This window comes from Jaculus jaculus, chromosome 9 (genome assembly GCF_020740685.1).
Source record: "Jaculus jaculus isolate mJacJac1 chromosome 9, mJacJac1.mat.Y.cur, whole genome shotgun sequence".
Taxonomy (NCBI): Eukaryota; Metazoa; Chordata; class Mammalia; order Rodentia; family Dipodidae; genus Jaculus; species Jaculus jaculus.
The window spans coordinates 116,347,565-116,371,873 of record NC_059110.1 but is presented as its reverse complement, the minus strand read 5'-3'; the positions used below and the strand labels follow the sequence as shown (position 1 = coordinate 116,371,873).

At 40.0% G+C, this 24,309-nt stretch overlaps 1 protein-coding gene across 1 annotated transcript in view; it reads left to right on the top strand.

Annotated features, from left to right (window-relative positions):
* The window catches only part of Meioc (meiosis specific with coiled-coil domain), a 29,246-nt gene extending 5,346 nt beyond the window's left edge, over window positions 1-23,900 (top strand). The window contains exons 4-9 of the mRNA XM_045159563.1: window positions 1,683-1,837; window positions 7,916-8,020; window positions 14,708-16,577; window positions 18,483-18,617; window positions 22,375-22,555; window positions 23,671-23,900. Of these exons, the coding sequence (XP_045015498.1) occupies window positions 1,683-1,837; window positions 7,916-8,020; window positions 14,708-16,577; window positions 18,483-18,617; window positions 22,375-22,555; window positions 23,671-23,900 (2,676 nt within the window). The remainder of the gene's footprint in view (window positions 1-1,682; window positions 1,838-7,915; window positions 8,021-14,707; window positions 16,578-18,482; window positions 18,618-22,374; window positions 22,556-23,670) is intronic.
* The last annotated feature ends 409 nt before the right edge of the window (window positions 23,901-24,309 follow it).

Here is a 24,309-nt window from a genome sequence, read left to right as displayed (position 1 = left end):
CTGAGTTTGATCCACAGTACTCATGTAAAAGCTGGGCATAACAATGTGCATCTGTAATCCTAGCACTGGGGAGATAGAGACAGGAGTATCTTGGGGCTTGCTGGCTAGATATTCTAACTGAATCAGTGAACTCCAGGTTTAGTGTCTCAAAAACTAAGGTAGAGGGTTGGAAAGATGTCTGAGCTGTTAAGGCCCTGGCCTGTGCAGCCTAAGAACTCATGTTCCAATCACCAGGTCCCACATAAGCCAAATGCATACTGATGCAAGTGCACAATGTTGCACATGTGCACAAGGGGGCACACGTCTCTGAAGTTTGTTCTCACAGTGGCATGCCCATTGTCTTGCTTTCTGCCTCTTTCTCTCTCTCAAAAAAAAAAAAAAAAGTTAAAAAAAAACTGGGGCTTGAGAGATGACATAACAGTTAATGCACTTGCCTACAAAGCCTAAGGACCCAAGTTTGATTCCCCAGAACACTCATAAGCCAGATGCACAAGGTGTCACATGCATCTGGAGTTCTCAGTGGCTGGAGGCCCTGGTGTGCCCTTTCTATCTACCCTGCCCCCTCAAATAAGTAAATAAATATGTTTAAAAAAAAAAAAACTAAGGTAGAGAATGACTGATGAAGACACTCAACATTGACCTCTAGCCTGTACACATGCACATACATGGCACTCATGTGCCCACACACATATGAAAATGTACGCACACACACGGACACCACAGATGCAAAACCAAAAAAAAGTGAATTTTATGATTTGAATGACTTACTTGTTCAAAACAAAAATAATAAGTAAAACTAACAAAGGGCCTAGAGCTGATCAATAGTTTTTTATTATTAAATTATGATATTTATTTAGGGAATTACAGAACCAAGGGAAGGAAAATGAATACCCCCACGAGGCCTAAGAGCCCATATGGTGGGTCTGGAAAAACCATGGGGAAGACAGAAAAGAAAATATGAAGAACTCCTGCCCTGTGGAAAGCAGGAGATGGTAAACATTCCTCTAATCATTCAATTTTTGTAAATAAAGTTTTATTGCAAAGACATGCTCATTTGTTTATATACTTTCTGAGGTTGTCTTGATACTATAACAGTGATGAAAAACTTCAACAGACTGTAATAGCCAGCAAAGCCATTATGTTTACTCTGGCCTTTGACAGAGTTCTTCAATAATGAAGTCTAGATTTGAATGTAATTATCCCAACTCCTAACACCTGTGTTATTTCCTTTGCTTTCTTTTTTTAACATTTTGTTTTAATTTACTTGAGAGAAAGGAGAAAGAGAGACTGGGTATGCCAGGGCCTCCAGCCACTGCAAACAACCCCAGACGTATGCACCACCTTATGCATCTGGCTTACATAGGTCCTGGGAAATCAAACCTGGGTCTGCAAGCTTTACAAGCAAGCACCTTAACTGCTAAGTCATCTCTCTAGCCCTTTTTTTTGGGGGGGGGGCGTTTTCAAGATAGGGTTTCAGTCTATCTTAGGCTCTCCTGGAATTCACTATGTAGTCTCAGGGTGGCCTCGAACTCACAGCGATCCTCCTACCTCTGCTTCCCAAGTACTGGAATTAAAGGTGTGCACCACTAACCCCAGCCTCTAGCCCTTTCTTATTATTTTGATGACTATAACAAATAAAGTTTTGATGTCTCTAATATACCAATATTTGTTTAAATTTTCAGAATGAAGACAATGTAGATCTAAGGCAGACCTATACTCCACTTTCATCAACAGAATATGCAAATTCTATAGATTCATCACTTTTCTATGCACCATGGTCTACTTATGGAGATGATATTAAACAACCTTCTAATTCTCAGATTAATGTAAAGAACAGGTAAATTCATAAATTTCTCAGGATTGATAAGTTGCTTTTAAATTTGATTACATAGGAAGCATTAGCATAGGAAGTGCATTAGCTCTCCAATGTGCCATTATAATTTTATGTTCATCAAAATTTTGAGAAGGCCTAAAATAGGCAGTGGTGTCCAATTTTCAGTTCATTTATTATTTTTAAAAATATTTCATTTTTATTTATTAATTTGACAGGGAAAGAGGCAGTAAAAGAAAGAGAGAGAGAATGGGTGTACCAGGGCATCCAGCCACTACAAACAAACTCCATATGCGTGCACCACCTTGTTCATCTGGCTTCCGTGGGTCCTGGGGAATCGAACTGAGGTCCTTTAGCTTCATAGGCAAATGCCTTAATCAGTAAGCCATCTCTCCAGTTCCTCATTATTTTTGAAACAGAGTTTGACTGTATAGCTCAGGCTGGCCTTATATTCATGATCCTCCTGCCTCTACTTTTGGAGTATAGGACTACAGTAGTGCATAAATCTTAAGTTTCTTAAGTTTCTCTTTCTTTTTCTTTTAATATTTTATTTATTTGAGAGACAGAATGGGTACACCAGGGCCTTTCGCCATTGTAAGTGAACTCCAGATGTGTGTGCCACCTTGAGCATCTGGCTTTATGTGTACTGGGGAAGCAAACCTGAGTCCTTTGACTTTGCTGACAAGTGCCTTAACCATTAAGCAATCTCTCAAGTCCTTAAGTTCCTCTTTCTAAAAATCACATATTAAGCTTTAACCTTTTAAATCCTTTTTTTTTTTTTAACCGGGCATGGTGGTTCACGCCTTTAATCCCAGCACTCGGGAGGCAGAGACAAGAGGTTCGTTGTGAGTTTGAGGCCACCCTGAGACTACATAGTGAATTCCTGGTCAGCCTGGACTACAGTGAGACCCAATTTCAAAAAAAAAAAAAGAAAAATTAATCCATTTTTTAATCCAGTTTTAAATATTCAGAAATTATGAAAACAGTAAGGGCTTACTCTGTTTTAGATGCTTAGTAGGGATATTAGAATTAATAGAGCAAATATTACACTTGATCATTATAATCTAATAGTAATAAAGACAGTGATAATAATAGCATACCAGGGACTGAAAATACAGTGAGGGTTACAAAAGAGAAAGTATAGATATTACAAGAATCTGTGACAATGCTAAGCCTAAAGAAGTGATATCTACTTTTAATTACATATCAGCAAGCTATTTATTAATGGAGACTTGATGCATCCTTACTTTAGCAAGGAAATAGACATTTGTTGAATCCTACTAATTAAAAAAGCTAAAAACTAATAAAATATTTCTTTAAAAGGGGGCTGGAGAGATGGCTTAGCTGTTAAGACACTTGCCTGCAAAGCCAAAGGACTCAAATTCAATATCCCAATACTAGTACCCACATAAAGCCAGATGCATAAGGTGGAGTTTGAAGTTTGTTTGAAGTGGCTGGAGGCCCTGGCATGCCCATTCTTTCTCTCTGCCTCTTTTTCTCTCAAATAAATAAATAATTTTTAAGTTAAAAACTTAAAAATTTTAGGAATATTTTGTTAGACTACATAGTAAACAATTCTACAAAAATATTGTTGAAGTTGGGCTGGAGAGATGGCTTAGCAGTTAAAATGCTTGCCTGCAAAGCCTAAGGACCCAGGTTTGATTCCCCGGTACCCATATAAGCGCTGCACAAGGTGGACATGTGTCTGACATTCATTTGGAGGGACTAGAGGCCCTGGCACACCCATTCTCTCTCTTGCTCTCTATATCTCTTTCTCTCCTTCTGTCTCTTAAATAAATAAGATATTGAAAAATTTAATAATCTCATTAAAAATATTGTAGAGGGGCTAGAGAGATGGCTTAGCGGTTAAGGCACTTGCCTGCAAAGCCAAAGGACCCAGGTTCAATTCCCCAGGACCCACATAAGCCAGATGCACAAGGTGATACATGTGTCTGGAGTTTGTTTGTAGCAGCTGAAGGCCCTGGTGTGCCCATTCTCTCACTCCCTTTGCCTCTTTCTCTCAAAAAGATAAATCAAAGTTAAAAATATTTTAACAATATTGTTGAGCCAGGTGCGGTGGTGCATGCCTTTAATCCCAGCACTCCGGAGACAGAGGTAGGAGAATCGCTGTGAATTTGAGGCTACCCTGAGACTACTTAGTGAATTCCAGGTCAGCCTGAGCTAGAGTGAGACCCTACCTCGAAAAACAAAAATAAATAAATAATTTTTTAAAAGTGAAGAAATTGTTGAAGTTGATAGATATTATTAAAAAATTCAGGGCTGACATGTTCTCTCTCATATGTGGATCCTAGCTACAGATGATTGGGCTTCTGCGTGAGAATGAAAATACTTAGTAGCAGAGGCCAGTAAGTTAAACAGGAGACATAAAGGGAAGAGAAAGGAAGGGAGGAGGATACTTGATAGGTTGATATTGTATATATGGGATATATTTATAATAATGTAAAATGTTAATAAAAATTAAATAAATAAATAAATAAAAATTAAAAAGATTTAAAAAAAATTCAGGGCTGGAGAGATGGCTTAGTGGTTAAGTGCTTGCCTGTGAAGCCTAAGGACCCCAGTTCGAGGCTCGATTCCCCAGAACTCCCATAAACCAGATGCACAAGGGGGCGCACACGTCTGGAGTTCGTTTGCAGTGGCTGGCAGCCCTGGCACGCCCACTCTCTCTCTCTCTGTCTGCCTCTTTCTCTCTGTCGCTCTCAAATAAATAAATAAAAACTTTAAAAAAAAGAAAAAGAAAAAATTCAAACTTAGCCAGACGTGGTGGTGCACGCCGTCAATCCCAGCACTTGGGAGGAAGAGGTAGGAGGATCACTGTGAGTTTGAGGCCACCCTGAGACTCCATACTGAATTCCAGGTCAGCCTGGGCCAGAGTGAGACCCTACCTCAAAAAAAAAAAAAAAAAAAAAAAAAGAAAAAGAAAAATTCAAACTTTACAAAAAATATGTATCAAAGAAAAGTTAAAAATCCCTTTTACCATTGTTACCCAACAATGAACTATCAATAGCTTGATATATATTATATTGAATTTTTTTAGATATATATTCCACTACACTACAAAAAAACTTAATATTGAATCTTTATGAAATAACATAGTCTATAGTAGAAAATTATTATACTTGATAACAGGCATTTGTTTATCAAGTATATATTTTGGTAAATCATGTACCCTTATAAAATGCAATTTTATTAATATTTCTAATGTTTACCATTCAACAGATAACTGAATGACTACTAATGCTTACTCTTCTAGTATTAAAAATATATATATATATTTTTTATTTTGGTTTTACAAAGTAGGGTTTCACTCTAGCTCAGTTTCTCCTGGAATTCACTATGTAGTCTCAGGGTGGCCTTGAACTCATGGTGATCCTACTACTTCTGCCTCCTGAGTGTTGGTATCAAAGGCGTGCACCACCAAGCCTGGCTTCTATCCCCACAATTTTAAAGGTTGAAAATAAAATATGAAAAATCAAGTTAGGGTCTTGAGAGATGGCTTAGCAGTTAAGGCGCTTGCCTGCAAAGCCAAAGGACTCAGGTTCAGTTCCCCAAAGCCCACATAAACCAGATACACAAATTAGCTCAGGTATCTGGGGTTTGTTTGCAGCAGCTGGAGGCCTTGGCACGCCCATTTTCTCTCTCTCTCCCTCTCTACTGCCTCTTTCTCTCTAAAATAAATAAATAAATAAATAAATAAAAATAACTAATTTTTTTAAAAGTAAAAGCAAGTTAAAAAAAAAATGTTGTTTCAGCCAGGTCTGGTGGTGCACACCTTTAATCCCAGTACTGGGGAGGCAAAGGTAGGAGGATCACTGTGAGTTTGAGGCCAGCCTGTGACTACAGAGTGAATTTCAGGTCAGCCTAAACTGGAGCAAGACCCTACCTGAAAAAATTTAAAAAAAAAAATTTTTTTTCAGATTCTTAATATGTAGTCCAAGCTGGTCTTGAATCTTTTTAGTTTGTTGAGACAGAGTCTCACTAGTCTCAAACTCATGGCAATCAATCCTCCTGCCTTAACCTCCTGGGTGCTAGGATTACAGGTGTCTGCCACCATACCCACCTAAGAGGCTACTTTCCCCTTCCCCTCCCCACCCACCCCGTGGTGATGTGCACTGGTTATTATTTTGTCAGTGACTGCGGAGCTGCACGGGAGGCCATGCTTTCTGCTGGGGGATTTCAGGGCAGGAGGGCTGGGGTTGAGGAGGAGGACGTGTGATGGCCACCAGGACACGGAACCGGGCTGCTGCAATCCGTGGGGCGTCTTCTCCTCTTTGGGGAGAGCTGCAGGGATAGGGCGGTTCAAGGGGTTCCCAGAGACCAGGCTGAGCTGACAGGGAGCCAAAAGAACATTAACACTCTTTTTTCTTTTTTTTTTTCTTTTGAGAAAGGGCATCACACTGTAGTTCAAACTGGCCTTCAACTCTCCCCCCTCCTCCCCCCGAGGTGGGATTTCACTCTAGTTCAGGCTGACCTGGAATTCAGTATGTAGTCTCAGGGTGGCCTCGACCTCATGGCGATCCTCCTACCTCTGCCCCCAGAGGGCTGGGATTAAAGGTGTTAGCCACCACACCCAGCCTGGCCTTCAACTCTTACCAATCATACTTCCTCAGGCTCTTGAGTAATGGGAATTACAGGTATGTGCCACCATGCTCTGCCCAGAAGTTATATTTTATTCATTATTTTACTTATTAAAAAAAAATTGTCAGGTGTGGTGGTGCACGCCTTTAATCCCAGCACTTGGGAGGCAGAGGTAGGAGAATGGCTGTGAGTTTGAGGCCACCCTGAGAATACAGAGTGAATTCCAGGTCAACCTGGACTAGAGTGAAACCCTATCTCGAAAAACAAAAGGAAACAAGAAAAAAACTTTAGCCTAGCAAAGTGGTGCATGCCTTTAATCCCAGCACTTGGGAGGCAGAGGTAGGAGGATCATCTGAGTTCAAGGCCATCCTGAGACTACATAGTGAATTCCTGGTCAGTCTGGGCTAGAGTGAAACCTATCTCAAAAAAAAAAAAAAAAAAAAAAAAAGCAAAATATATATATATATGACAGAAATTATGGGTGTGCCAGGAACTCTTGCCACTCACTGCAAGCCAACTCCAGATGCATGCACTACTTTGTACATCTGGCTTTACATGAATATTGGGAAAGTAAAGCAGGGCTGGCAGATTTTGCAAGCAAGCATCTTAACCACTGAGCCATCTCTCTAGCCCATCATTTAGAAATTTTTTTTATTTAATTGCACATGTTTACCAGGGCCTCATGTTACTACCAGACATAAGTGACTTGGGAACTGTATTTGGGACAGCAGGCTTCTCAAGCAAGCACTTTTAACCACTGAGCCATCTTCCCAGCCCCTAGAAGTTACAATAAAATATTAGTTCTTGGAAGGAATAATTCAAAAACCATAAGAAGTAAAAGATAACAATTTTTCATCTTTGTTTTTCTATATTTGTATTAGTTGCTATGTAGGATTTCAAGAACATGAAATCCTATTTCATCACTACTTTGGCAAGGATGTAGGGATAGCCTATATTATCATGCTATCTGGAATAACCATACCACATTTCACCTTTTTATTCAATATTTGATATAAACCATCACAAAAATAAAACAGCAGGTTCTTACGGTTTTCAAATCACAAATGAAGAAGCTGAGCAGGTGTTAATAGGCTGATGTATATTTGTAACTTTGGTCACCTAAAATGAATAATGTGTCACAGACAAATAAGCATACATTGTGAACTAGGCATAGGATTTGAAATAGAGATATGTTTATTTATAGTAGACAGTATACTAAACTACAAAATATTCTTGAGTTCTTGTCCTCTCTTTGAAATGATGGTATAGAGTATACAAATACAGAAATGATAGTAGAGGGTTTGGGAGTGTAGCTCAGTAGTAAAGAAATTGTTCAGCATGCATGAGGTTGAGTTTGATCCCCAGCATCACAAAAGAAAAATAAATAAAAAGAAAAGGAAAAATGCAATATGAATGGAAGGAAAAGTTAATATATTGTATTTTAATAATGAAATAAAATAGTTTAAATATGATGTTCGTTTTTAGGATTCAAACTGAAAGAAATGACTATGGCAGTGAAACAGACTTATATGGACTTGTGTCTAACATTTTGGAAGAACAGGATAAGTCGCAGCCATATTTTGCTGAAGGGTTAGTATGCTGTATGTAAGCTTTATATAGTATAGTAGGCTTTTAAATTCACATATATTAGATTACCCTGCTTTTTAATTGTTATTTTTACTTCATATTATAGTAGACATTCTACTTTAAATATTTGTTTATAGGAGGCTTGATTTTGCTGAAGTACTTGCATAAAACTGAAATCCAGTGTATTTTATTTGATTAAGAACATTTATTTGGGGCTGGGGAGACAGCTCAGCAGTTAAAGTACTTTTATTTGAAAAATTATTCTTGCATAATTCAGAGGTATTTCCCTTGAGTTCATGAGCTAAAGTTTGGCAAAAGAATACAAATTCCAAGAAGCTTTAAGCATAGATCTCAAAGAATAAAACTCATTACTCATTGCAGAAATACATATGGATCTTATTCATGTGGTAGAAGTTTTCAAGATATGCTTTAATTGCTTTATTTGGGTGTGGAAACCATATTATCCAAAACACCCTATTTCATAAATAAGGAAGTATGCCACACACATGTAACTAATTAAAAAATATTTTAGTTTCAAAAATAGTTTAAGCAAAACACATCTTTTTTATTAAAAATTGTCAACAACACACTTATTTATTTATTTATTTATTTTAGTTTTTCGAGGTAGGGTCTCAATCTAGCCCAGGCTGACCTGGAATTCACTATGTAGTTTCAGGGTGGCCTCGAACTCACAGGATTCTCCTACCACTGCCTGGCTGTCAACAACACTTTTCCTTTTTCTTTTTATTTATTTATTTGAAAGAGGAGAGAGAGAGAGAAACAGGCAGAGAGAAAAAGAATGGGCACACCAGGGCCTGCAGCCAATACAAACGAACTCCAGACACATGTGCCTCCTTGTGCATGTGGCTTACGTGGGTCCTGGGAAACCGAACTGGGGTCCTCAGGCTTCACAGGCAAATGCCTTAACTGCTAAGCCATTTCCCCAGCCCTCAACATTACTTTTGAATTATAACCTATTCAAAGGAAAAACTTATTTTCGGCTTAGTATAAACAATTCATCTAAGACTCTGTAGTCACTTGCCTCAGGCCTTGGTTAATGACTCTTGGGAAAGTGCAGTGAAGACATTAAATTAAAATACAAAAGCCGGGCATGATAGCACATGCCTTTAATGCCAGCACTTGGGAGGCAGAGGTAGGAGGATCGCCGTGAGTTCGAGGCCACCCTGAAACTTTCAGGTCAGCCTTAGCTAGAGTGAAACCCTATCTCAAAAAACTAAAATAAACAAATAAAATAAGTGCAGTCATGCACTGTTTAATGATGAGGGATAGCTTCTAAGAAGTGCATCAATAGCCGGGCATGGTGGCGCACGCCTTTAATCCCAGCACTCGGGAGGCAGAGGTAGGAGGATTGCCATGAGTTCAAGGCCACCCTGAGATGACAGAGTTAAGTCCAGGTCAGCCTGGACCAGAGTGAGACCCTACCTCGAAAAAAAAAAAAAAAAAAAAGAAGTGCATCATTAGGGCTGAGTAGATGGCTCAGTGGGTAAAGCACACACTGCACAACTATCAAGCCCCGAGTTTGGATCTTCAGAATCCATGTAAAGCTGGGCACAGTAGCCCAAATCTGCAACCCCAGCCAGCCCACTTATAGCCAGATGGAAAGTGATGAAAGGAAAATCTTGTAAGCTTATAGATCAGCCAGCCTAGCATGCATAGCACTGAACAAAGAGACCTTTCCTCCAATAAGGTGCAAAGCAATAACCAATACTCAGGGCTGTCCTCTGACCTCCATTAGCATGTTGTGGCACACACATCACTACAAAACATACACAAACACACACACACACACAAAGACAATAAAAATATTGTGTTTGTGTTTGTTTTGGGATTTTATTTACTTATTTATTTGAGAGAGAGAGGCAAATAGAGACAATGGGTGTGCCAGGGCCTCCAGCCACTGCAAATGTACTTCAGAAGCATGTGCCACTTTGTGCATTTGGCTTTACATGGCTACTGGGGCATTGAACCTGGGTCCTTAAGCTTCACAGGCAAGTGCTTTAACTGCTAAACCATCCTCCCAGTCCCTGTTTTGGGTTGTTTTTTTTTTTAATTTTAATATTTTTATTTATTTGAGAGTGACAGACAGGCAAGCAGAGAGAGAGAGAGAGAATGGGCACGCCAGGGCCTCCAGCCACTGCAAACGAACTCCAGATATGTGCACCCCCTTGTGCATCTGGCTTACGTGGGTCCTGGGGAATCGAGCCTCGAACCATGGTCCTTAGGCTTCACAGGCAAGCGCTTAACCGCCGAGCCATCTCTCCAGCCCCTCGTTTTGGTTTTTTGAATTAGGGTCTTGCTGTAGCCCAGGCTGATCTGGAACTCACTCTGTAGTTCCAGGCTAATTTCACAGCAATCCTGCTACCTCTGCCTCCCAAGGTTTGGTATTAAAGGTGTGCGACGCCATACCTAGCAAAAATATTTATATTTTTTCCTTTTTTTCCCCCCCTTGTTTTGTTTTGTTTTTCAAGATAAGGTTTCACTTTAGCCCAGGCTGACCTGGAATTCAGTATGTAGTGTCTCAGGGTGGCCTTAAACTCACAGTGAACCTCCTACCTCTGCCTCCCAAGTGCTGGGATTAAAGGCATGCACCACCATACCTGGCTATTTTTCCCTTTTTATTTTTTTCCAAATGAGAGTGAGAGAGAGAAACACAGAGAATTGGCACACCAGGACTTCCTTCCACTACAATCAAACTCCAGATGATGAGCCACCTTGTGTGTATGTGCGACCTTGCGTGCTGTGTCACCTTGTGCATCCGGCTGACTTGGGTTCTGGAGAGCTGATCACGGGTTGTAGGCAAATGCCTTAACCACTAAACCATCTCTCTATCCCCCTAAAAATATATTTTGTTAAGTAAATAGGCCTGGAGGGATGGCTTAGCATTTAAGGCACTTGCTGGCAAAAACCAAGGGCCAGATTCCATTCCTCAGTACCCATGTAAAGCCAGATGCACAAGATGGCGCAAGTGACTGGAGTTCGTTTGCAGTGGCTAGGGGGCAGGCCCTGGTGAGCCCATTCTATCTGCCTCTGCCTCTCTCCCTCTCTCAAATAAATGAACAGAATATTAAAAATAGTTTTATTTATTTATTTGCAAGGAGGAAAGAAGGGAGGGAGAGAGAATGGGCACACTAGGACCTCTAGCCACTGCAAATAAATTTCAGATGCATGCACCATTTTGTGTGGCTTTATGTGGGTACTGGGGAATTGAACCCAGGTTGTTAGGCTTTGCAGGCAAGCACCTTAACTGCTGAGCCATCTCTCCAACCCAAAAATATTTTTTGAAGCAAGCCCAACAGACTGCCTTTTTAATGCAAAAGTGTGTGTGTGTGTGTGTGTGTGTGAGAGAGAGAGAGAGAGAGGGAGAGAGAGAGAGAGAGAGAAATGAAAGAATTGGTGTGCCAGGGCCTCCAGCCACTGCAACCAAACTCCAGATATGTATGCCCCCTTGTGTGCATGTGCGACCTTACACACTTGCATCACTGTGCATCTGGCTTATGTAGGACCTGAAGAGTTGAACCTGAGTCCTGAGACTTTACAGGCAAAGCACCTTAACTGCTGAGCCATCTTTCCAACACCCCCAAAATATTATTTATTTATTTGAGAGAGGAGGTAGAGAAAGAGAATTGGCATGCCAGGGCCTCAGCCACTGTAATTGAACTCCAGATGCTTGGGCCACCTAGTGGGCATGTACAACCTTGCACTTGCCTTAACTTGGTGCATCTGGCTTACATGGGATCTGGAAAGAGATTTAACATGGGTCCTTAGGCTTTGTAGTAAATGCCTTAACTGTTAAGCCATATCTCCAGCGAACCCCCCCAATATATTTTTTATATTTTTATTTTTGTTTGAGAGTGAGAGAGAGAGAGAGAATGGGCATTCCTGAGCTTCTAGCCACTGAAAACAAACTCCAGATTCATGCACCACCTTGTACATCTGTCTTTACATGGGTCCATGAGAATCAAACCTGGGTTCTTTGGTTTTGCAGACAAGTGTCTTAACCACTAAGCCATCTCTCCAGCCCCTCCCAAATATTTAATTTAATTAATTTATTTATTTGAGAGAAGAACAAGGCAGAGGAAAACAGAGAGAGAGAGAGAAAGAATGGGCATGCCAGGGCCTCCAGCCAGTGCAAACAAACTCCAGATGCATGTGCCACCTTGCGCATCTGCCATACATGGGTCCTGAGGAATCCCCAAAATTTTTTTTAAAACAAGTGCATCATTAAATGATTTCACAGCCATACAGATACTTACACAAATCTAGATGATATAGGCCAATAATTCAATGCAGTTTTTTATCTAATCAAAAGATGACAATAAGAAAATAAATAAATAGGGGTTGGGGAGATGGCTTAGTGGCTAAGGCACTTCCTTGCAAAGCCAAAGGACCCAGGTTCGATTCCCCAGGGCCCACATAAGCCAGATGCACAAGGTGGCGCATGTGTCTGGAGTTCATTTGCAGTGGCTGGATGCCCTGGTGCAGCCATTATCTCTCCCTCAAATAAGTTAAAAATAAAACATTTTTAAAAAGAAAATAAATAACTAGGGCTGGAGAGATGGCTTAGCGGTTAAGCGCTTGCCTGTGAAGCCTAAGGACCCCGGTTAGAGGATCGGTTCCCCAGGTCCCACGTTAGCCAGATGCACAAGGGGGCGCATGCGTCTGGAGTTCGTTTGCAGAGGCTGGAAGCCTTGGCGCGCCCACTCTCTCTCTCTCCCTCTATCTGTCTTTCTCTCTGTCTGTCGCTCTCAAATAAATAAATAAATAAATAAATAAATAAAATTTTAAAAAAAGGAAAAAAAAAGAAAATAAATAACTAAAAAGATAACCATAAGAAGAATACAAAAGGATTACTGAAATCCCAGAACTTGGGAGGCTTGGGCAGTAAGATCCAGAGATGGAGGCCAGCCTGCAACACACAGTAGGTTTAAGTGTTTGGGGCCAGCTTTGGATATGTACCAAGACATTTGTCCAAAAAATAAAAAAGATGGTTATGGTAACTATGAAATATATGAGGCTGCTGATGGATATAACACAGCATACTATAAATGTTATTTATTTATTAGAGATAGAGGCAGATAAAGACAAAGAGAAAAAGAGACTTCCAGGTAAGATGGTGGCAAAGTAACCATGCCAAAGCAGCCTAGGCGGGGAATAAGCAGAAAAACAACAAAATACACTCTTCTATCAAAAAGTGAAGGTGTATAAGGAATTATCAACCACAGCAGAGAAGTAGGAAAGAAAAAAAATGGGCATGCCAGGACCTCTAGCTACGACAAATGAACTCTAGATACCAGCAACCACCTTGTGCATCTGGCTTACATAGGTCCTAGGGAATAAAACCTGGGTCCTTAGGCTTCATAGGCAAGCACCTTAATGCTAAGCCATCTCTTCAGCCCCTAAGTGTATATATTTTTTCTTAAATGTATTTTTTAAAACAAAGGGAATCTGGGTGTGGTGGAACATGCCTTTAATCCCAGCATTCAGGATGCAGAGATAGAAGGATCATTGTGAGTTCGAAGCCACCCTGAGACTAAATAGTGAATTCCAGATTCCAAGTCAGCCTGAGCAACAGTGAGACCCTACCTCAAAAAAAGAAAGAGGGCTGGAGAGATGGCTTAGCGGTTAAGCGCTTGCCTGTGAAGCGTAAGGACCCCCGGTTCAAGGCTCGGTTCCCCAGGTCCCACGTTAGCCAGATGCACAAGGGGGCACACACGTCTGGAGTTCGTTTGCAGAGGCTGGAAGCCCTGGCGCGCCCATTCTCTCTCTTTCCCTCTATCTGTCTTTCTCTCTGTGCCTGCCGCTCTCTAATAAAATAAATAAATAAAAATTTAAAAAAAAAATCTTAAAAAAAAAAAAGAAAGAAAGAAAATCAAAGGGTGAGGGAGAGGGTTAAATAGGCAAAGTGTTTGCTGTACAAGCATGAGGACTTGAGTTGAGATCCCCAGCACCCATGTTGAAAATATATATATACATTCTAACAAAAATATAGCATATACATAAACAAGTAACAGGGATGGAGAGATGGTTTATGGTTAAGGCACTTGCCTGCAAAACCAAAGGACCTATGTTTGATTCTCCAGGACCCACATAAACCAGATGTACAAGGTGGCACATGTGTCTGCATTTGTTTGCAGTGGCTGAAGGCCCTGGCATGCCCATGTTTTTCTCTCCCCCCCCTTCTCTCTCAAATAAATAAAAAATAAGAACATAAACAAGTAACAGTCATATATTATCATTATCTAGTATTATATGCTGTACATAACTATGCACTATACTTTCACATGACTAGCAGTACAGCAGACTTGTTTATACCAGTACCACAAGCACACAAATAATGCCTTGTGCTACGATGATGTTATGACAGCTATGATGTCACTAAGGCAAGAGGAATGTTCCAGTTCCATTATAATCTTAGACTATCACGATGTATGTAGTCCATTATTGACTGAAACATCTTTATTTGACACATGACTATCTATAGAGCATATAGCACATTTCATGTGATGAGAATTTATTTGGAAGTAATTGTTTTATAAATCAGGATTAGAAAAATTTTGAGGATGGTGAGGGTGGGGCAAGAGAAATGCTTTTGAAAACCCTTTCTAATATTTTCAGAGGAAATAAATCTTTAAAACTTAAGTTGTAATTAAATATGTTTACTTGTTCTAGGACCTGCTCCTCCAATTTAAAGTCAGTTTGGCCAATGAACACAAATAGATTTTTAGATCACCATGACCTCTTAACAGAAAGCAAAAGACCAATAGAAACAGCTATCTCCCAGCAAGCTTTTTATAGTGGTGAATCTGTGTCAGCAGTGGAAAAGCAACACCTGCATAACAGTAATCTCACACCACAGCAAAAAATAGATGAACTTTATCATGGATTTACTGGTTTAGACCTTGAAGAACAATGGTTGTACTTTGCAAGAAGTGATCATTCTAACTGTTACAATATTCAGACAAATGATACAGTTAAGGCAACATTTCAAGAATATCCTTTTATCAAAACCTGTTTTACACCACAAGCTGGTCTGTCTGATATCATGAAGGAATCAGGAATTGACACTTGCCCTTATGGAAGAGAGAAAATATATGCTAAAGGTCTAGAAGCGCCATTACAGCATAAAAAAGCAGAGATACTTCTTTCTCAATTTAATAGATACAATGAAAGTGCCGACTACTGTAGATACCCAGAATATGCTCATCCTAATAAGGCAAAGCTTAACAAATGTTCAAATTTTAGTGTCCAAGATGGGAAGAAATTAGCCAATGGCACACCTGAAACACCAACGGTAGAAACAGATGCCTATACAAAGTTATTTCAAGTAAAACCAGCAAATCAGAAAAAAATGGAGGAGACAATACCTGACCAGCAGAATTTTATGTTTCCAAAAACCATGTCACATTTGACAGAAAAACAGTTTGCAAAGGAAGCAGGATTCACCACTGATTTTGGCTTAAAATCAGAATATGGACTAAAACCGCATACAACTTGTCCAGTTAATAATGATTTTACTAATGTCACAGAAAAACAACAGTTTGCCAAGCTTGATCCTCCAAATTCTGAGTATTTTAAATCAGTGAATTTATTCTCAAACTCAACATCTTCTGGGGGTATCAGTTTAAACAGACCAACTTGGATGAATCTTCAAACAAAAAATAACATTCCTATTCCTTATCGAAACCAAGGTAACTTGATGAAATTAAGTAGTCATTTAAGTGCAGCTTCAAAAGGTTCTAACCATTCTTCAGATTTCCCCCAATTATCATCTACAAACTTAACTACAAATAGCAATTTATTTCAAAAGTATTGCCAAGAAAACCCTTCAGCATTTTCTAATTTTGATTTTAGTTATAATAGTGCAGAAAGAATTCAGTCTGTCAATCACATGGAAGGACTGACAAAGACTGGAGAAGAAAATCTCTTTGATTCTGTCACAGATAAGAAAATAAAGCAGCCCAATGGATTTTGTGATAACTATTCAGTTCCACAGTATGGGATAATTGAAAATGTAAACAAACATAATTTCCAAACCAAGCCTCAGAGTGGACATTATGATCCTGAAGAAGTTCCAAAGCATTTTGATGGCTTACCTCAAAATATATATCAAGATCTGATGGAGTCACAGAGTCATTTTAATACCCACAGACAGGGAAGTGGAGACAGCAATATTAATAGCCGTGTGAATCGCACACAGGCTTCATGTTTTTCTAATAATTATATGATGGGAGATTTACGACATAATCAAGGTTTTCAACAACTTGGTTCAAATGGGCTTCCCCTAAGATCTACCCACCCATTTAGTCATTCAGTGGTTCCACTGTTGGATTCCTATGATTTATTTTCTTATGATGACTTAAGCCATTTGTACCCTTATTTTAATGATATGATGTATGGTGATAATTCCTTGTCTGGTTTTGTGCCAACTTTTGGATTTCAAAGACCAATTAAAACACGTAGTGGACCAGCTAGTGAGCTTCATATTCATCTAGAAGAGTGCTATGAACAATGGAGAGCATTAGAAAAGGAGAGAAAAAAGGTAACAGAATTGTCCATTTAGAAGTAATAGTATGTCCCTTCTGCTTGTCTTCACTTTGCTTATCTTAGTGTAGTTTAAGATTTCTTATTTCAAGCTGGGTGTGGTGGCACACCCCTTTAATCCCACCACTCAAGAGGCAGAGGTAGAAGGATTGCCATGAGTTTGAGGCCACCCTGAGACTACACAGTGAATTCCAGGTCAGCCTGGGCTAGAGGGATACCCTACCTCCAAAAAACAAACAAAAAAGATTTATTTCTATGCTGAATTATTATATAATGCATAATAAATTCATTAATATAGGTAATTAACTAGGTGACTTAAAGGCTAATAGTTAAAGGTTTTAAAATAATTATATTCGGCCCAGGACCCACGTAAGCCAGATGTCTTTAGTTTGTTTGCAGTGACTACAGGCCCTGGCATGCCCATTCTCTCCTCTCTCATAAATAAATAAATATAAAAGAAAAAAATAATTATATTCGGGCTGCAGAGATGGCTTTGCAGTTAAGGCAGTTGCCTGTGAAGACTAAGGACCCAGGTTTGATTCCCCAGGACCCACATAAGCCAAAAGCACAAGATGGCACAAGTGTCTGGAGTTCACTTGCAATGGCTACAGGCCCTGAAGCACCCATTCTCTCTCTCCTCTCTCTCTCTAATACATAAATAAAAATAAAATGCCTGGGTATAGTGGGAGCCTGAGGTAGGAGGATTGCCATGAGTATGAGGCCAGTTTAGGCTACAGAGTTCCAGGTCATGCTGGGCTAGAGTGAGACCCTGTCTCAAAAACAAAACAAGTGGAAAAAATAGAATGAAAGAAACCAATAAAAATAATTATATTTGCTGGGCATGGTAGCACATGCCTTTAATCCCAGACTTGAAAGGCAGAGGTAGGAGAATTGCCATAAATTCAAGGTCAGCCTGAAACTACATAGTGAATTCCATGTCAGTCTGGGCTACAGGGTTGACCTACCTTGAAAAACCAAAATAAAATAATATTATATTTTTATTTTTTAATGAGTAATTTTTACTTGAAAGAGAGAGACAGCAAGCATGCCAGGACCTCTTGCTTCTGGAAACACATTCCAGACACATGTGCCACTTTGTGCATCTGGCTTTACATGGGTACTGGGGAATCAACCTGGGCCAGCAGGCTTTGCAAGCAAGCACCTTTAACCACTGAGCCATCTCCCCAGCCCTATATTCTTAAAGTTTGTTTTGTTCATGAAGATTTTATTGGAGTTAAATGTGTTTTGCTTTTAATTTAATGTTTGCTTGTTTGTTTTCAGTATTGAACTGTTGGGGTAGTATTCAAGTGGTTTTTTGTGTTTGTTTTGTTTTGTTTTGAGGAAGGGTCTCACTCTAGCCCAGGCTGACCTGGAATTCACTATGTAGTCTCCGAGTGACCTCAAACTCTCCACAATCCTTCTACCTGTGCCTCCCAAGTGCTGAGATTAAAGGCATGTCTCACCACGCCTGTCTTCAAGTGTTTATATGTATGGCAGAAAAAAAACTGTGGTACCTGCTTTTTTTCTCTTGTTTTTCATTTTTCTAAGTTAAGATGACTGTGGTTCATATTTATTGCCTTTTAACAATATTATTTATTTACTTGAGAGAGAGAATGGACACACCAGAGTTCTCCAGCCACTGCAAAGGAACTCCAGATGCATGTGCCCCCTTGTGCATCTGGCTTACGTGGGTCCTGGAGAATTGAACTGGGATCCTTTGGCTTTGCAGGGAAATGCCTTAACTGCTAAGCCATCTCTCCAGCTCCATATTTATTGCCTTTTGATACCAAAAGTACTTTTATTTAAGGGGCAATTTTTCTATTTATTTCTTAGAACTATTACAAATATTCAAAGTTGAATCATATTTAGAAAATTCAGCATCTAAAAATTATATATTTTACAGACTGAATTAGCCCTTGCCAAGAATTATCCAGGGAAAAAAGTATCCAGTACTAATAATACTCCAATTCCAAGATTAACCTCCAACCCATCAAGAGTTGATCGCTTAATTGTGGATGAACTTCGCGAACAAGCCAGAGTAAGTTGTAAAAACATCCAATAGTGTATATTTTAAATACCTGATAAAATTTTAAAACATTTCAGCAAGTTGGAATTCTGAAGAATTGTAAAATCACATTAATAGCCAGGTGTGTTGACATATTTAACTCCAGCACTCAGGAAGCTGCTGCAGTAAGATCATGAGTTTGAGGCCAGCCTGGGCTAACCAGACTCTTAAAAGAAAGAAAACCCAGGCTGGAGAGATGGCTTAGCAGTTAAGGCACTTGCCTACAAAGGCTATGGACCCAGGTTTGATTCCCCAGTACCCACATAAGCCCCAGATGACAAGGTGGCACATGTGTCTTGAGTTCGTTTGCAGTGGCTACAGGCCCCTGGTATGCCCATTCTCTGTCTCTCCCTTTCTCTTTCAAATAAATAAAAATATTTTGAAAAATCCTCTGTGATGGCATATACCTATAATTTCAGCACATAGGAGGCAGAGGCAGGAGAAGTCAGAATTCAAGGCTACCCTCAGCTAAGTAGTGAATTTGAGATGAGCCTGGGCTACATGAGACTCAGTCTCAAAAACTAAAACAGGGCTGGAGAGATGGCTCAATGGTTAAGCATTTGCCTGTGACGCCAAAGGACTCAGGTTCAATTCCCCAGTACCCATGTAAGCCACATGCACAGGATGGAGCAGGTGTCTAGAGTTTTCAGTAGCTAGAGGTTCTGGGGTGCCCATTCTCTCTCTCAAGTAATAAAGAAAAATATTTTCAAAATAAAATAAAAAATAAGTAATTTGAGTGGGATGGAGATGGATGTGCAACTCAGTAGTGAACCTAGTATGTGTTCCTGGGTCTCATTCCCAGCATCCTAAAATAACAGCAATAATTTAAATAACTTTAAATAGTTCTTCTTTAAACTGACATTGGCAATCTAACTCCCAGGTACTTGGGAAGCCAAGACAAAAGAATTCAATTTCAGCCAGACGTGGTAGCACACACCTTTAATCCCAGCCCTCGGGAGGCAGGTAGGAGGATCACCATTAGTTCAAGGGCACCCTGAGAATACAGAGTGAATTTCAGGCCAGCGTGGGCTAGAGTGAGACCCTACCTCAAAAAAAAAAAAAAATTCAAATTCAAGACCTGTCTTAACTACAGAGTGAATTCAAGACCAACGTGGGCAACATAGCAAGACCCTGTCTCAAAATGAAATAAATAAGGGCTGGAGAGTTAGCTTAGTAGTTAAAGCATTTGCCTACAAAGCCAAAGGATCCACATAGGCTGAAGGCTCTGATGTGTCTGTTCTCTCTCTCCAATAAATATTCAATATTGATAATCTAGAATATATAGGTATGTGTGATTTTACAAAATATATGATTTTAGAGAACTAGTCCATTACTTCAAACAAATGTAAAGAATCCTAATGTCTTACTGTAATTTGGTAAGTGATTATTCCTGATATTATTTTTGGTTTTCTGAGGTGGGGTCTCACTCTAGCCCACCTGACTTGGAATTCACTATGTAGTCTCAGGGTGACCTCAAACTCCGTGATCCGCCCACCTCTGCCTCCCAAGTATTAGGACTAAAGGCATGTGCCTATTCCTATTATTTGCTTTTATGTGTGTATACATGTTTGCGTGTATGTGTATAATAAGTGTTGAGGTCAGAGTACAACCTTGGGTGTCATTCTTTAGGTACAATCCAATTTTTATTTAAGATTTTTTTCAAATGTTTTTATTTATTTATTGCAAGCAGGGTGAGGAGAGAGAGAATGGGCACACCAGGGCCTCCAGCTGCTGCAAATGAACTCCAGAATGCATGTGCCACTTTGTGTACCTGGCTTTCTATGGGTACTGGGGAATCAAAAATGGGTTATTAAAGCCGGGCGTGATGGTGCACGCCTTTAATCCCAGCACTTGGGAGGCAGAGGTAGGAGGATCGCTGTGAGTTCGAGGCCACCCTGAGACTCCATAGTGAATTCCAGGTCAGCCTGGGCTAGAGTGAAACCTTACCTCGAAAAACCAAAAAAAAAAAAAAAAAAAAAAAGGTTATAGGCTTTGCAGGCAAGTGCCTTAAACACCTTAAACACTAAGCCATCTCTCCAGCCCACCATTCACTTTCTGTGACAGGATCTTTCACTGTCCAAGAACTATTTTTATTTTTTGAGAGAAAGAGAGTTGGCTTGCTTTTTTGAGACAAGATCTTACTCTGTAGACCCCCGCTGGTCTTAAATTCAAGACAGGACACCTGCCTCGGCCTCAACTGCTAGGATTACAGGCTTGAGTTTCCATGCAAGCACAACGTGAGATCTTATACTTGTACTGTCAATGATATGGGAATGTTTGGATATTTGACTTTTCCATTACTGCTTATTGTGAGTAATCAATGACAGGTTGTTTTTTTTTTTTTTTTGAATATTTTATTTGAGAGCATCAAACCCTAACCACTAGACCACCAGGAAGCAAAATTTGAGAGAAAGAGAGAGAGAGAATGGATGCACCAGAGCCTCCAGCCACTGCAAAAGAACTCCAGATATGTGAGCCACCTTGTGCATATGGCTTACATGGGTTCTGGGGAATTGAACCTGGGTCCATAGGACTGGCAGGCAAATACCTTAACCACTAAATCGCCTCTCCAAAGCTGGTTGTGGTGTTGCACACCTTTAATTCTGGCACTTGGAAGGCAGAGGTAAAAGGATCACTTGTGAGTTCAAGGCCACACAGAAACTATATAGTGAATTCCAGGTCAGCCTGAGCTAGAGGGAGACCTTACCTCGAAAAACCACACATACACACACACACAAAATCTCTCCAGCCCCAGGTTTTTATGTTTTTCTGTCCCCCACACCTACCCAGGGTCTCACTCTAGCCCAAGCTGACCTGGAAATCAGTCTCTAGTCTCAGGCCGGCCTTGAACTCACTGCAGTCCTCCTACCTCAGCCTCCCCAGTGCTGGAATTAAAGTCATGTGCCATGGCCCCATGCCTGGGTGTTTTGTTTCATTTCAGAGTTTTCTTTCTTTTTTTTTTTAGGTAGGGTCTCACCCTAGCCAAGGCTGATCTTGAACTCACTCTGCAGTCCCAGGCTGACCTAGAACTCATAGAAATCCTCCTCCTTCTGCCTTCTGAGTAGAGATTAAAGATGTGTGCTACCATACCTGGATAAACTACAGGTTTTTAGAATTAACATATACAAGTATAGAAGACTTCCTATGTTTGTTTCCCCAGCATGGTATTAGGACACAGTAACCATTTCTTTCTTTTTTTATTTATTTTTTAAATTTATTTATTTGAGAGCGACAGACACAGAGAGAAAGACAGATAGAGGGAGAGAGAATGGGCGCACCAGGGCCTCCAGCCTCTACAAACGAATTCCAGACGCGTGCGCCCCCCCTTGTGCATCTGGCTAACGTGGGATCTGGGGAACCGAGCCTCGAATTGGGGTCCTTAGGCTTCACAGGCAAGCACTTAACCGCTAAACCATCTCTCCAGCCCCATTTATTTCTTTTTAAGTAACTATTGTTGCTCTTATCTCTACTTGGTTTCACTAAAAACTTGTTTTTATTTATTTGACAGAGGAAGAGGTAGAATAGAGAGAGAATGGGTGTGCTAGGGTCTCTAGCCACTGCAAATGAACTCCAGACGCATGTGACTCCTTGTGCATATGGCTAACATGGGTCCTGGGGAATCAAACCTGGGCTTTGGAGGCAAACACCTTAACCGCTAAGCCATTCCTCCAGCCCTAAAAACTTGTTTTGGTCACATATGCTTTATTAAAATTTAAAATGTTTCCCTCAGGTTGTGACTTTACTAGGCAAAATGGAACGTCTTCGAAGCTCTCCTCTTCATGCTAATATCTCTACTGCTCTTGATAGACACTTGGAGTCAATTCACATTGTACAGTCACGTAGAAAGGATGAAATTGTTAATGCTTCAAATCGGCAAAGGCAAGGAGTGCCTAGATGCCAAGATGACAGAGGTACAAATATTAATGCAAATTCTTTTGGTAAAGCAAAATAATTTGAATATTAATAAAAGCAGACTGTGCCGGGCCTGGTGGCACACACCTGTAATCCACTCAGGAAGCAGAGGTAGGAGGATCGCTGTGAGTTTAAGGCCACCCTTAGACTACATAGTGAATCCCAGGTCAGCGTGGGCTAGAGTGAGACCCTACCTTGAAAAACCAAAATGAAAAAAAATAAAAAAATAAAAAACAAAAACAGACTGTGTGATTAAAAGGTTGGATTTCTAGCTGGCATGGTGGCACACGTCTTTAATCCCAGCACTCAGGAGGCACTGGTAGGAGGATTGCCTTGAGTTCAAGACTATATAGTGAATTCCAGGTCAGCCTGAGCTATAGTGAGACCCTATCTCCAACAACAAAACAACAACAAAAAGACAACCAGGTGTGGTGGCATACACCCTTAATCCCAGCACTTGGAAGGTAGAAGTAGGAGAACTGCTCCAGGCCACCCTGAGACTAATTGCAGGTCAGCCTGGGCTAGAGAGAAACTCTACCTTGAACCCAACCCCCCCCCAAAAAAAGATCTGTATTTTATCAAAGACATTGATGTACAACTCAGAAATAAAGTATCAATATTTTTTAAGTATTTTAAAAACAAAGTATTTTAGGTAGCTCAATTAGCCTTCCTTCTTTTCATAAAAATGTTTTTCAATTTTTAAAAAATATTTTATTTGAAAAGATAGAAGAAAGTATGGGCATACCAGGGCCTCCTGCCACTGCAAACAAACTCTAGATGCATGCACCATCTTGTGCATCTGGCTTTACATTGGGTACTGGGGAATCTAACCCTGTCCATTAGGCCTTGTAAGCAAGCACCTTTACCCACTAAGCCATCTCTACAGCCACTGAGAACTGTGCATGGTGGCAGCATGTCTTTAATACTAGCACTTGGGAGGCAGAGGTAGGAGAATTGTCGTGAGTTTGAGGCCAGCCTGGGGACACACAGTGATGCCAGTCAGCCTGGGCTAGAGTGAGACCCCATTTTGAAAAAAATTTTAAAAAGAGCACTGAGCTTTATAAAGATATAAGGGGTAAATGACTGTAATAAAATGACCCTATTTATTTTACAGATGTTTTTGCCCTTGCTTCGGCAATTAAAGAGATGTGTGTAGCAACACGGAAAGCACGCACTACGCTTTGGTGTGCACTACAGATGACCTTGCCAAAAACAGCAAGTACAGCTGGCCAAGCTGACATGGAAAAGGCTTTTCAAGATATAGTAAACTGTGAAGATAAAGTCCATGAAAGCATAAATAGTAGCAATCCAATGAATCAGAGAGGTGAAACAAACAAGCATTAAGGAAATAGCAGCAGAAGGAAGAATTTAAAAGCTGATAAGTAAATGTATCAAGGCATGCTAAAATTTTTAATGAACTTGTCAAACTATCAGCACATTTTCTTTCAGATTTGAAGTTAATACCTTAATGAAGTCTAACTTCTATTTAAAAATCTACTTGGAACAAATCATATATAATTTAAAGTGAACTCAAAGGTAGTTGATTACCCCAGGAGTTCTGAGTAATACAAGGTAACAAGTTTATTTAAGTAATTAAATATTTCCTAACAACTGAAATATTACTTAAATCCATCCTTCAGTGCAGGTAAATGCAAATATGAAATTCTTCTATTAGATAAGTTTCATTTAGTTCTGCCTTAGTAAGTATAATTCCAAATAATGAATCTAACTAAGTGACTGTAACCCAAGTATG